Source organism: Diabrotica virgifera, chromosome 8 (genome assembly GCF_917563875.1).
Source record: "Diabrotica virgifera virgifera chromosome 8, PGI_DIABVI_V3a".
Classification (NCBI taxonomy): domain Eukaryota; kingdom Metazoa; phylum Arthropoda; class Insecta; order Coleoptera; family Chrysomelidae; genus Diabrotica; species Diabrotica virgifera.
This window is the reverse complement of record NC_065450.1, coordinates 134235372-134248759: the sequence shown is the minus strand read 5'-3', so window position 1 is coordinate 134248759 and position 13388 is coordinate 134235372. Positions and strand designations below refer to the sequence as shown.

General features: G+C 32.4%; 2 protein-coding genes across 2 annotated transcripts; both read right to left on the bottom strand.

Moving 5' to 3' along the window:
• Positions 1-1876: 1876 nt before the first annotated feature.
• LOC126889710 (protein asteroid-like) lies at positions 1877-4131 on the bottom strand. The gene is made up of 2 exons (XM_050658247.1): positions 4037-4131; positions 1877-3982 (listed from the first exon to the last, which is right to left on the bottom strand). The coding sequence occupies exon 2, from the start codon at positions 3926-3928 to the stop codon at positions 1946-1948; it is 1983 nt and encodes a 660-aa protein (XP_050514204.1). The 5' UTR covers positions 3929-3982; positions 4037-4131; the 3' UTR covers positions 1877-1945.
• Positions 4132-10378: 6247 nt separating this feature from the next.
• Positions 10379-13077, bottom strand: LOC126890270 (uncharacterized). The gene is made up of 2 exons (XM_050659127.1): positions 12292-13077; positions 10379-10477 (listed from the first exon to the last, which is right to left on the bottom strand). Exons 1-2 carry the CDS (start codon positions 13075-13077, stop codon positions 10379-10381), a joined length of 885 nt encoding a protein of 294 aa, XP_050515084.1.
• Between the last annotated feature and the right edge of the window lie 311 nt (positions 13078-13388).

Sequence of the window (13388 nt, the reverse complement as noted above, 5' to 3'; positions counted from 1 at the left end):
CAATACAATAACCAATCACATATTAAGATGGCTTTTACACTGGAATCAAAAATAACCAAACATATTGGTGTAAGCCATCATCTTATTAGAGATTGTTTGGAAAAAGAACTAATTTCTTTAACTTATGTACCTACCTTCGGACCAGCAATAAGCTAACATTTTTACAGTAATTGTATATATACTAAGGAGTTCCAGTTTTCACTGTATTCCTTCACTTAACCGTTCTCTCCAACTCTTTCTGTTTGCCAGTCTCCTTCCTGTAGATTTCTTCTCTCCATTGCTTCGTCCGCTTTGAAGGATCTTCGGGGTCTGCCTTTCTTCCTGTCGTGCTCCACTCTGTTATTCTATTTATCTAACGATTTTGGTCTGCTCTTCTGACATGTCCGTACCATTAACGTACCCGTTAATCTCATCTGTTCGATGTCGTCTATTATATCTTAGTTCACTCCCATTCTTCTCTTAATCTCGTATGTTATTTATTCTATCTCTTCTTATTACTCTGCAACTTCTCCTTATTAATTCCATATCTGTTACTCTTGTTTTTGGTTTTCTTCTTTATTGTCAAATTTTCTCACCCATAAGTGAGGGTACTTCGTGTCATGGTTTATGTTCTTCTTTTCTTTTTTTAATTAAAATAAATTATATTATGAGATTATTTTAGGTTCTTTGAATGATTGTAAACAAAAAAGGTCCTTTGTAATTTTTCTCTGAAGTTGATGGTTTTTGAGTTATCAACAATTTAATACTGAAAAAAAACGAAAAATTTCGATTTTCAAAGCTCAAAAACACAAGTAAAAAATATTATTTTTCAAATTGCAAAGTACCTAAATTCAAGTTAAAACCTCATTTTATCAGTTCCCGATAAGTAATATGGGAATATTTCATTTTAACAGATTGTTTTTTAATTGTCAATGCAATACGATCGCCCGTCCTCTCATTTACAATTTTATTTGTGTTTTTGAGCCTTGACATTCGTAATTTCTCGTATTTTCAATTGTTTTTTGATTGTTTATAACTCGAACACGATCAACTTAAGAAAAATTATAAAAAATGTTTTTTGTTTACATAATGATCCAAAAAACATAAAATAATGTCTGCCCTGGGCAAAAAAATAGATTTTAATAATTTGTTTTAACTTTTTTTTTAAATAAATTTAGCAATGACTCCGAAATTACGGCATTTAGGTATAGGGAATAGTACATTAGTACATAAAAAATAATCAGTATTTCTTCAAAACGCAAAGAATATATAAGATAAATTGATGATTTGAAATAAGAAAGCTCATTAGATTTTCAGAAAAAGGGAAGATATGACAACAATGCAAATAACACCATAATATATCGGCCGTATCACAAGACCCTTACACACCAAAACTTTTAAAAATCGTGCAAGCCGGTTCCGCGATAATTGAGGCGTTCCATACACAAAAATCACTCTGTATTTCATAAAATAATAAATCCATCTTCAAAATAAGTAGTTTTCAGTCAAAGAAAATTTCACTCAGATAGTCACAGTTTTGCCATGTTTGATTTTCTCTTTCTTTTGGAACACATTAGGAAATACTGAATGTATTGGGTCATGTTTAGATCCAAGATGGTTTTATTGAAATAAACTGGTCGACAGTATAATTCATAAGAGCATTCTGATACTGCATCAATCAGAGTAAACAATTCTGTTCAATTTGCTCATAAGTTCTTTAATAAACCTTTATACAAAACTAAAATATTTAGACTTGTTTTACTTAAATACTTCTTGATTCTGTGAAATTTTTGGCAATTAGTGAATTAGTTGGCAAATATATAATTTATTATTTTATAATTGAAAGTAGGTACTACCTTCCTCTGAAATTTCTTTATTTTCTATAAAAATACAAAAATGGTTTTCTAAAAAATAACAATTTTATTCTTAAAAAATAACATAAACATGCTATTTAGTTTAATTTTATTTAACTGCTTTCATCACATTCTTTGATTAGGTGAATAATGATTTCAAAAGTATTTAATATTGATGGTGCATCACGAAATAAATCTTTAACTTCATCTAGATTGTCTCTCCTGAGCATGCTATAACTTAAATTATAAACAAAAGTACCATTAAAACATTCTGTTATCAGGAAATCCTCAAAAGGCATATTAAGTAACTCATTAAGGTTCTTTATATGAAGAAAACAACTTTGAAATTGTGACAGTGAATGCATTAATTTTCTATCAAACATTTTTACATTCCTCTCTAATTGTCTATTAAACTCAAAATACACTTGAATTCTGTTCATAAAAATGACTGCATCTTCAAAAGTTATATCATCTAAGGCATCTTTTAATTGTTTTGAATTTTTTAATTGCAATGGTTTTTTGTTTGACATTATATCTTTTATTTTACTAGAAAATTCCTCATTAAATAGGGCCTCAGATCGGAAAAAACCAATCTTAGAATCTATATAATCAATTACTATTTTGCAAATAATAATTGAATATAAAATATACCAAGACATAACAGACTTATTTCTCATATATTTTAAAGTAAGGATAAATAAATGCCAAGATTCTGGAAAATGGTGTAAACACTTTATGGAAAAGTTTACATCTATATTTAAAATAAGAAATACCAATGACTGTCTCTCTCTCAGTTTGGTTGTTTGAATTTCTGTTAAATTCGGGAGGTCAATATGGCATATAGGTAGTTTCATCTCCTTTATATCACTTTGATTTCTTACAACACAAATCAAATTTTCTGTAGAACTTGTTAATATTTTATGAATAGCAGACATAATTTCATAACTTATTGCATGAGCATCTTCATATTCTTTTACTTCAATTTGTGCTTTAAACTTATAGTACTTGTTATGTGTCAAAATATCCATAAATCTGGTAGGATACAAACTTTTCCTAAATTTCTCTAAGAAAAGTTTAGGAAAAGTATGTAATAACTTTTCAAAATCATTGAATTTATTTTCTTCATAATCATTTTCCAATTCATCAGTTTTTGTCCCATCATCAAAATACTTTAAATATTGACTGTTTTTAAATGTGTAACCAATAATAGCATCTTCAATTTTTTTATTTATGAAATCACGTTCATCTTGTTTGTAAGTATGTAATACTTTTTCAATTGCACTATTTTTTGTTTCTCTCTGTAACCATTCAATTATGGCTTCAATTCTTTCATGGAGGTTATTATTATTATATTTCAAGTGCATATTAAGCTTTAATATGTTAATACCATCTATAAAATCATTACCCACTAAAGCAGCAAACAATGGCAAAATTTCCTTGCTCATTCCACCTGCACATTCTAAAAATTTGTCTGTTCTATAAATTTCACAGCGAAGATATTTATACTGGATGAATTCTTTTGTATCCGTATTTAATGATGAAACTGACTGAACACTAAATTTAATTGTTGAAAATGGTATATAAGGCACATCAAAAATATAAAAATCTGAGTCATTACTGATTACAGGGCATTTTAAAGCCTTTGCAATGTTAGCAGTTTCTTTATCACCTTCAAAATAACATCTTATTAACTTAATTCCTAACTTACGAGCTATACCAACAAACGCTTCTTCAAGAAAAATAGGGTTGGGTTCATGCCTTCCATCAGTTGTAGGAATTAAATTTTCGGCTGTAACTATTCTCTTTTCAAGCATTCGTAATGTGTAATCTATTTTTCGACTTTCATAACCTCCATCTAGTATTATATATGGAGTTATTTTACATTGGAACAGCATGTTAAAGAATTTGTAAACTGCATTACCATATTTATCATAATCTCCACCAAAACAACCATTTTTTGAAATAGTATGATTGTAATATAATTGGCATAAAACGGAACTACCATCCAATATAACCTTTGTATCATGTAATTTATAAGACTCCATACTTTTTTTAGATCTTCTATTGATAAAAGTTGCTAAACCCTTGACACCCATCTGGTATCTATATTAATAATATGCTTATCCACAGGTATAATTATATCTTGATAACTAAAAAGCTATGTGTTATTATTTAAGTATATTACATTTAAGTATAATACATACCTACAAATTAATTAAACTATTATGAGACTTAAAATATTGTTCATAAAAATATACATAAACTACAATTACAATGGACAGATGACAGATATATCGCGGTGTGAAGCACAAAAAACTAATGTGAAGTTAAGCACAGAAGTTAGGAATTATTTGTTTTGTGGATTTGTGCCATGCAGGGTTGCCAGGTGTTTTTATCTTTTCAGTAAATTTGCTTTCAAAAACAGTTGAAATTATATTGTGCAATTTTGCACATTAGCACATAAACTTTAACCGCTTTGTAATAAGGTTTGTACCAGCAAAAATTATGTTCATTTTAAAAGTTGGTTTTTTCATGAACGGATTAACGGATTTCGCCAATTTTTTTTATTATTTTAAAATTTTCTTTGGAATTTACACTGTTGGGCAAAAGTTTACTCAAACTTCGGACAACATTAAGTTTTGGGGTTCGAGAAATTAGCTGCAAGATGTCTAGACGTGATTTTCACAAAATATAAAAATTTGGCAGTGTTGCCATGTAATTATAATGTAATAATATGTTGTAGGCTTCAAATATACAGAGAAAACTCGCGTCTAGAAATTATAAAATATTTTGGCTCCTTGGCTTCCACAAGGTCAAAGTTGTGACAGTTCTAAGCGAATGTAAAATAAAATGCCGCGAAATTCAAATATGTTTAACAAGGTTATGTTTCAACTATTGACAATATTTTTACAGTAGGAAAAATGAAACAATACCCATGAACGAACATATAAAACACACTGTATTTTCCTGTTACTGTGTCACACAAAAAATTGGCCAGCGCAAGTGCATGTAATCATTATTGTAACATGTACTTGCACTGGACAATTTTCTTTGTGACACGGTGACAGGAAAATACTGTTTTATTTATTGTTATGGTTAAAAGAATACTATTTTATGTTTAATTGTATTTTATTATTTTTTATCTACTTGTTACATTTTACTACATATGTGGCTTCTTCTGCCGCCATCTGCCCTCTTCCCGCCCAGTCATCACCATGACAAGACACTTGACAGGAAGCATGAAGTCACAAAACATAGAACAACATAATGTATAACCTGTGGTATAACTAACTACACAACACGCTTTTTCTTCTTCTAAAATAAATGATAGTTCTCTAAATATTTTGGGGGTTTAACAACACGAGGGATATGTCTAATACCAGCTTCAGATGGATTATCATCACCATTGTTATAACTTTCAAATGTATCAGTATCACTATCACTCATAAATACATATTCAATATCATTATTAGAAACAATTTTACTTTCACCATCTGAGACAGGCTGATCCAAGAAACTACGAGTTTCAAGATTTCTTGAAGCTTCATCATTAGTCTCTTTGACTATAGAACTCTCTTCTGAAAGTATTACATGACTTTCATGATCAGATCCGGTCTCAGAGAATGAATAACTATCGCTATGTGTTGGTATCATTGTATTAGGGTTTGTAGTATTAACAACAGCATCTGCATTATTATCAAATTCATAGAGTAAATCTGACAGATTTCTATCACATATATTTACAGGTAAATTTGTTTTATTAATAAACTTCCTATTCCTTCTATTGACTTCTACATCTATAATTAAATAAGATCTATCATTACACATACTTATTATTTTTCCTTTATTCCAAGAGTTATTTTTTTGGAATAGTACATTATCCCCTTTTTTAAGAAGAGGTAAATCTCTTGCAGTTTTATTATAAAACTCTTGGGTTTTTTCTGAATTTCTATTTAATACTGAAATAACTTGTTCATTATTAATTATTTTTGGCAATAAATTACTTGAAGAGATTGGTAGTTTTGTTTTTACTAGCCGATTTAACAACATTTGTGAGGGAGCATATCCTAATCTAGGGAGAGGTGTATTTCTATATTCAAGCAAATAATATGGCAATTCATCAATATTGTTATGACAGTTCCGTAGATTGATCCTACATTGAAAAAGTCCCTTGACGTAAAAGAAGAAGTAGTCACGTACGAGAATGTTCTGGATGTCATGGAATAACCCAGAAATGTCTGGTGACGTCTAGAACGTCAAGAATCTATATAAACATATGTGTTTGACATTTTATAGTTCAGTTGTAATTCAGATTTAGTAGTCGACAGTTGTCAAGTTGTTAACGTATTGTAATATTGTATTGGAGTTTAAATAAAGTATTGTAAAGAACTTGTAACATTGGTGACAGCGGTGGGATAAGAAGACATTAAGTAATTTGTATATGGTCAATACAAGATCTACTAAATTCGACAAAGAAATGGATACATCCGGACCACCAGAATGGTTTTTAAAAATGGAAGAGTTGAAAGAGAAACGTAGGCAAGCAGAGAAAGAAAATGAAGAGAAACGTAGGCAAGAAGAGAAAGAAAATGAAGAGAAACGTAGGCAAGCAGAGAAAGAAAATGAAGAGAAACGTAGGCAAGAAAAGAAAGAAAATGAAGAGAAACGTAGGCAAGCAGAGAAAGAAAATGAAGAGAAACGTAGGCAAGAAGAGGAGGAGAGGCGTAGACAAGTAGAGGTAGAAATAATAAATAGTTTGTCACAAATTCAAGAAAATTTTACATTAGAGGTAAGTCAAATTAATAGTAGAATTGACACATTAGAAGAAAAACAAAACTATTTAGATAATAAACTAGAACAGCAACAAAATGATTTAAAGCAACAACAAGATAATTTAAAATCTAGTTTAGAAAGACAAATAGTTATGTTAGAACGAAAAATTGATACCCAAGCTTCTTTATCTCGTATTGTTTCAATAACGAATGTCGAATCTGAAACAGCCCCTTCATCTTCACATCCCCTAAATCTTCTTGAATCAGGCACAATCAGAAATAGCAAAATTTTGAAACCACCCACCTTCGATGGCCAAACAGCATGGGAAACGTATCGTTTCCAATTTGAAGCTGCAGCAAGAGCAAATGGCTGGACTGAGAGAGAAATGGCAGCTTCCTTGGTGGTGTCGCTTCGAGGCCAGGCAGCAACCGTCCTTCAATTTCTTCCCCAGGATGCACCCAATTATACCTCTCTCGTACAAGCTTTAGAGACAAGGTATGGCCAGCAACATCTGAAGCAGGTTTTTCAAAGTCAGCTGAAAGTTCGATATCAAAAATATAATGAGAGCCTGCAAGAATTTGAAGCCGATATTAAAAGATTATTACATTTGGCATATCCTCAGGCACCAAGAGATTTTCTGGAACAAATCGGTATACAGGCTTTCATAGATGGACTGCATGATATCGAAATGCAACAGGCTCTGCGATTACAATACCACAAAATGCTAGATAAAGCACTAATCTCAGCTCAGGAGTACGAAGTGGCGAAAAATATTTCTAGATCTCTTCCACAGTTAAAAGAAATAAGATTTACAGAAAATAAGCAAGTCACTACCACAGATAATGAACAACTAGTTTTATCCCAGATATTAAGCTTACTACAAAATATCCAACAAAAACCTCGAAATGAAAACAGAAGATGTTTTAACTGCGGAAGAATGGGACATCTAAAATCCAATTGCAGAAGCCGATCCCAAGCACGAAAAGAAGAATACAAGAATGAGATCAGAAGGTCGCCTAGTTCGACATCCAGAAGCCTGTCGCAAAGTCTCACTAGAAATGATGGTAGATGGTCACTAAGAAACAGATTTCCTACAACTGACCATAGAAAGGAAGAAAATACACTGGAATTTGAAGTTAGCCATTTGAAGGAACAACTAGCGATTAGTAAAAATAAAATAGAAAGATTAAGAGAACAGGTGACAATATTGCAAGAAGAGTGTAAGGTAATTCAAAATAATGCAAAAACTACACAGTCCAATCTGGAAAACGAATGTCAAAAACTGATGAAAGAGAAGAATGTGTTAAATAAACAATTTCAAGAATACCAAAATGCATTAAATGAATTACAAGTTCAAAGCCAACGTCAGCTAGCACAAAAAGAGAATGTAACCGAAGAAGTTAGTCTGCGGATGACCACAGTTGAACAGCAAGAAGATAATGACCAGATTTATCTGGAAAACATTAAGAAGAGTCAAAAGAAAGATAACGACTTAAGAGTTATACGAGATTGGCTTAAAAATGGAGTAAGACCTCTTTGGCAGGAAATATCTAAATACAGTCGAACTATAAAGGCGTACTGGGCTCAATGGGAATCCTTGCATCTTTCGAATGGTTTGTTACATCGGAAGTGGGAAAGTTCCGATGGAGTACGTATAGTTCAACAGGTGGTACTGCCAAAATCACACATTAAAAGTGTGTTGGAAGACCTTCATAGCAGCCTGTCTGGAGGACATTTTGGAGTAAAAAGAACACTGGCCAGAGTTCGAGACAGATTTTATTGGATCAATTGTCGCCGAGATGTAGAAGAATGGTGTAAAAAATGCGATTTATGTAACGGAAGAAAAGGCCCTAGAACAAGAAGTCGTGGTAAAATGGCACAATATCTTTCCGGAGAGCCTTTTGAACGACTTGCAGTAGATATTCTCGGTCCACTCCCGCTGACAGAGAGAGGAAACAAGTACTTAATGATTGCAATGGATTATTTTTCGAAATGGCCTGAAATTGCACCCCTTCCTAATCAAGAAGCGACTACAGTAGCAGAAGCATTTATAACACACGTCGTATCAAGACATGGAGTCCCTTTAGAGTTGCATTCTGATCAAGGTCGAAATTTTGAATCAGAATTATGGCAAGAATTAATGAAAATCTTGGGTATTAAGAAAACTCGAACGACGCCTCTCCATCCACAATCAGACGGAATGATCGAAAGACATAATAGAACTATTTGTCAATATCTTTCAATGTTTGTTGCTGATAATCAAAAAGATTGGGATACCCTAATTCCTCTGTTCTTGTTAGCCTACAGAAGTTCCGAACATGAAGCAACTGGTTATTCTTCATCGATGATGATAGCCGGAAGAGAAATGAAGCTTCCTCAAGATCTTATTTTCGGAAGATTGCTTCCCTGCGAAGAAGAACCTTCATCCCTGACCTACGTTGAAAACTTAAAAGAAAGATTGGAAAAAGTCTACGAATTTGCTCGTAAAAGTTTGAAGCTCCAAAGTGATAGAGCCAAGTCCAGGCTCGATATGCATGCTACTGGGACAATTTTCGAAAGAGGCGACCCAGTATGGCTATACAATCCCACACGCAAGAAAGGACTTTGTCCGAAACTTCAACGAAACTGGGAAGGCCCGTACACCGTTTTGAAGAAAATAAATGATCTAGTCTACCGCATCCAGTTTTCAGCTAGAAGTAAACCCAAGGTAGTTCATATCGAGAGATTAGCCCCATATCATGGAACTGATCCACCCTGTTGGCTTCAACCAGACCCTGATAGACCAGTTATTCGAGGCGAATAACTATAAAGGAGGGAGCAGTGTTATGACAGTTCCGTAGATTGATCCTACATTGAAAAAGTCCCTTGACGTAAAAGAAGAAGTAGTCACGTACGAGAATGTTCTGGATGTCATGGAATAACCCAGAAATGTCTGGTGACGTCTAGAACGTCAAGAATCTATATAAACATATGTGTTTGACATTTTATACTTCAGTTGTAATTCAGATTTAGTAGTCGACAGTTGTCAAGTTGTTAACATATTGTAATATTGTATTGGAGTTTAAATAAAGTATTGTAAAGAACTTGTAACAATATGTTTCATTTTTTTAAGCATATTTTTAGAAATATCGACATATTTTTCTGCAAAGCCATTTGAGGAGTGATGATGGGGGCTTGAAAATTCACACTCAAAATTCCAACTCTTAGCAAATTCTTTAAATTCCAAACTATTGTATGGGACATTATCTGAATAAAAAATGTCTGGGCAACCAAACTTTGAAAAGATATCTTTACGTTTAATAACTGTTCTAGCAGTTTTATCTTGTGTTGAAAAAACTTCTAACCAATGAGAATATGAGTCAACAATTAATAAATAACTTTTGCCTTTATAGTCAAAAAAGTCTGAAAACAATATTTGCCATGCTCTATCAGGAGTTCTATGGCTAATAAGCGTTTCTTTTTGGTTAGCAGGCTTGTTAAGTTGACATACTTCACAATTAGCTACAAAATTCTCTATGTCTGATGACATGTTTGGCCAAATCATTATCTCACGTGCTCTATACTTGCACTTTTATATTCCAAAATGTGCAGAGTGAATTAATTTCAGCATATCTTGCCTCAAATTAGAAGGAACAATAGTTTTTTTCTTTATAAAAAAGTAAGTTATCTGACAGAAGTATATCCTGCCTCAGATTATAAAAATATTTAAGATTTGAGCTAAGTTTTTTATTATTTTTAGGCCATTTAGTTAAAACAAAAATTCTTAACTTCTTTTAACAAAACATCACTATTAATTTCTTTTCTTTCGTAATGGGCAAGGTTAAAGAAAGCGCATGGACTATGTACTCTAAGTCAGTATCAATAGAAGTCTCCTGTTTAATGTAAGACCTACTTAATGTGTCAGCAACATACATTTGCGATCCAGGCAAAAATTCAATTTTAATATTATATTTCTGCAGCTTTAAGAGCATTCTTTGCAATCTGTTACTGACATCACTGTCAAGATTCTTTTGAAAAATAGGAATTAATGGTTTATGATCAGTTTTAATGATAACTTCACGACCATAAATCCAGAAATGAAATTTTTCACAAGAGAAAACGATACTTAAAAGTTCTTTCTCAATTTGAGCATATTTCTCTTCAGCCTTGTTTAAAGATCGTGAAGCAAATGATATAGGGTGATTGTCCTGCATCATACAGGAACCAATCCCCTTACTACAGGCATCGGTTTGTATTACAATTGGTTTTTTCTCATCAAACATTCTTAAAATTGGCTTACTTGTGACTAATGCTTTTAAATCATCCATTTATCTTTGATGTTCCATTAACCACTTAAATTGTATATTATTTCTTGTTAACTTCCGCATATTATAAGTTAAATTTGACAAGTTTGGTATAAATTTTGAAAAATATTTAAAAAGCCCTAATATTCTCAGTACATCTTTTTTATTTGTAGGTGTTTATAAAGCTAATACAGCTTGAATGTTCTTTTGTGAAGGTTTAATACCTTTTTTGAAATAATTTGCCCTAGAAAGTTGACTTCATTAAGCTTGTACTGTAGTTTCTCAAAGTTAAATTTAATATTGTAAGTAAATGCCTTTTTAAGTACAGCCTTGAATGCTATATCATGTTCTTGATCATTTAAACCTGATATGATAAGATCATCAAAATATATACACACATTTTTAATATCACCGAATATTTCTGTATTCTTTTTTTGAAAAATTTCTGGAATGCTACTTAATCCGAATGGTACTCTGTTAAATTTATACCTACCAAAAGGGGTGTTAAAAGTACATAAGTCTGAACTTCTATCAGTAAGCTGAATTTGCCAGAATCCATCCTTCATATCGATTACCGAGAATATCGTTTTGCCTTCTAGTCGGCCTAAAATATCATCACATTTGGGTATATTATAATATTCTCTACATATGTATTTGTTGAGTGGTTTTGGGTCCAAACATAAGCGTAAGGTACCATTAGGTTTTTCAACTATCATTAACGAGTTAACCCAATCAGTAGGGTAATCGACTTTTGAAATAATATTTTTTTGTTCAAGATCTTTCAAAGTTGACTTTAATCTTTCATGTAGTGCTAATGGTACCTTTCTTTGTATCTGAACCACAGGATGAGCGTCTGCTTTCAACTTAATATCAACCACTCCTGGCATACATCCTAATCCCTCAAAGATAACTTTAAATGTCAAAAATAAGTCTTGTTTACTTTTTGGCAAACCTATGTCACCATCCAATAGTTTATTTACTGAATCAATACGACAAATCATATTAAAAGACAAACATTCATTTAACCCTAGTATAGGCTCTGAATCTAACTCAACAACTAGGAATTTTATATGTCTTAGTACATTTTTATATTCACACTGTAATGTAATATAACCAAGAGGCTTTGACTTAAAATTTCCATATGAAATAATTATCATTGATGTTGGTGTTATATCAGACATTTTAATTTTTAACAATGTAAAATATTTTAATGGTAATACACTAGACTCAGCCCCTGTATCGAGCTTGAAAGATATGTTAATATTATTAATTTTGACATTTTCATACCAACTGTAGTTTTTATTATGACATATTTGATATTTTTGTTCACATATAAACACTGAATTATTATCTGATGCATTATCATAAACATTATTGCCTTCAAAAACATTAATATTTTGTACCTGTGCTTCTGTTACCTCCGATACTCTTCTCTGGACAGAATTATTTTGGTCCTTGAAAAAACACATTTCGGCAAAGTGTCCCCGTCTTTGGCAAATTCTGCATGTTTGGTTGTATGCTGGACACTTCCTAGGTTCATGTGCGTAGGCACACCGTGAACATTTCTCATTTTTCTTATTTGTTCTTCCTTCAGGTCTTCCATACCTTAAGGCGAGTACTTCCTGAGGCTCCTCCTCCGTTTTGTTGAGCAACTCAACATGCTGCATGGTCACTTCGATGCTTCGACAATATTCCTGCATTTTTTCCAGGGACATAGCAGGCTCTCTTAACAAATGCCGTTGTACTTGCCTATCATGTATGCCAAGAACCAGTTTGTCTCGAATCATTCTATCAGCATAACTTGCCTTGCATTGGTCATTTTCACATATAAAGGCACAATTAGATGCTTGTTTCTTAAGTTCAGTGAGGAACGAATCTATAGTTTGGCCTTCTTTTTGATGGATACTATTGAACTTAAAGGTTTCCATAGTTGTATTAGTTTTTGGCAAAAAATGGTCATCAAAACAAGACAAGACATCTTCAAGCTTGCTGGTCTTGCAGTTTGGAAAAGTGTTGTATACATCTAAACAAGATTCACCAATGATATTAACCAGTAATGCTATTTTTATTTTCTCAGCTGCAGTATTTTTTTCAGATGCTAACATGAAAATTTCAAACCTCTGTTTCCATTTCAGCCATCCATGTGGTTCCTGTACATTAAAAGCTTCAGGAGGCTTAAAACATTCCATTCTTAACTTATTTTTATAAGACTGTAGGACAGTAGGACTCAAAATTATTATATTGTAACAAAAGAGAAAACTTGGCCGACCGCCGTATAACAGTAAACACCTCGAGAATTACGTCATCGAATGATCTAGGCCTCGGCGGAAAGGAGGAGGAACTTCTCGAAGATACGACCCGTAGGCGGAACACGCTGATAGCTAGAGATGGGCGTCGATTGTTCCAGAATAACAACTGGGTATAAATACGGGCATATTTGTAAATACAGTTTAGTCTTAAGCCAAAGTTTGTAAAGTAAACTTGTATAAATAAATAATAA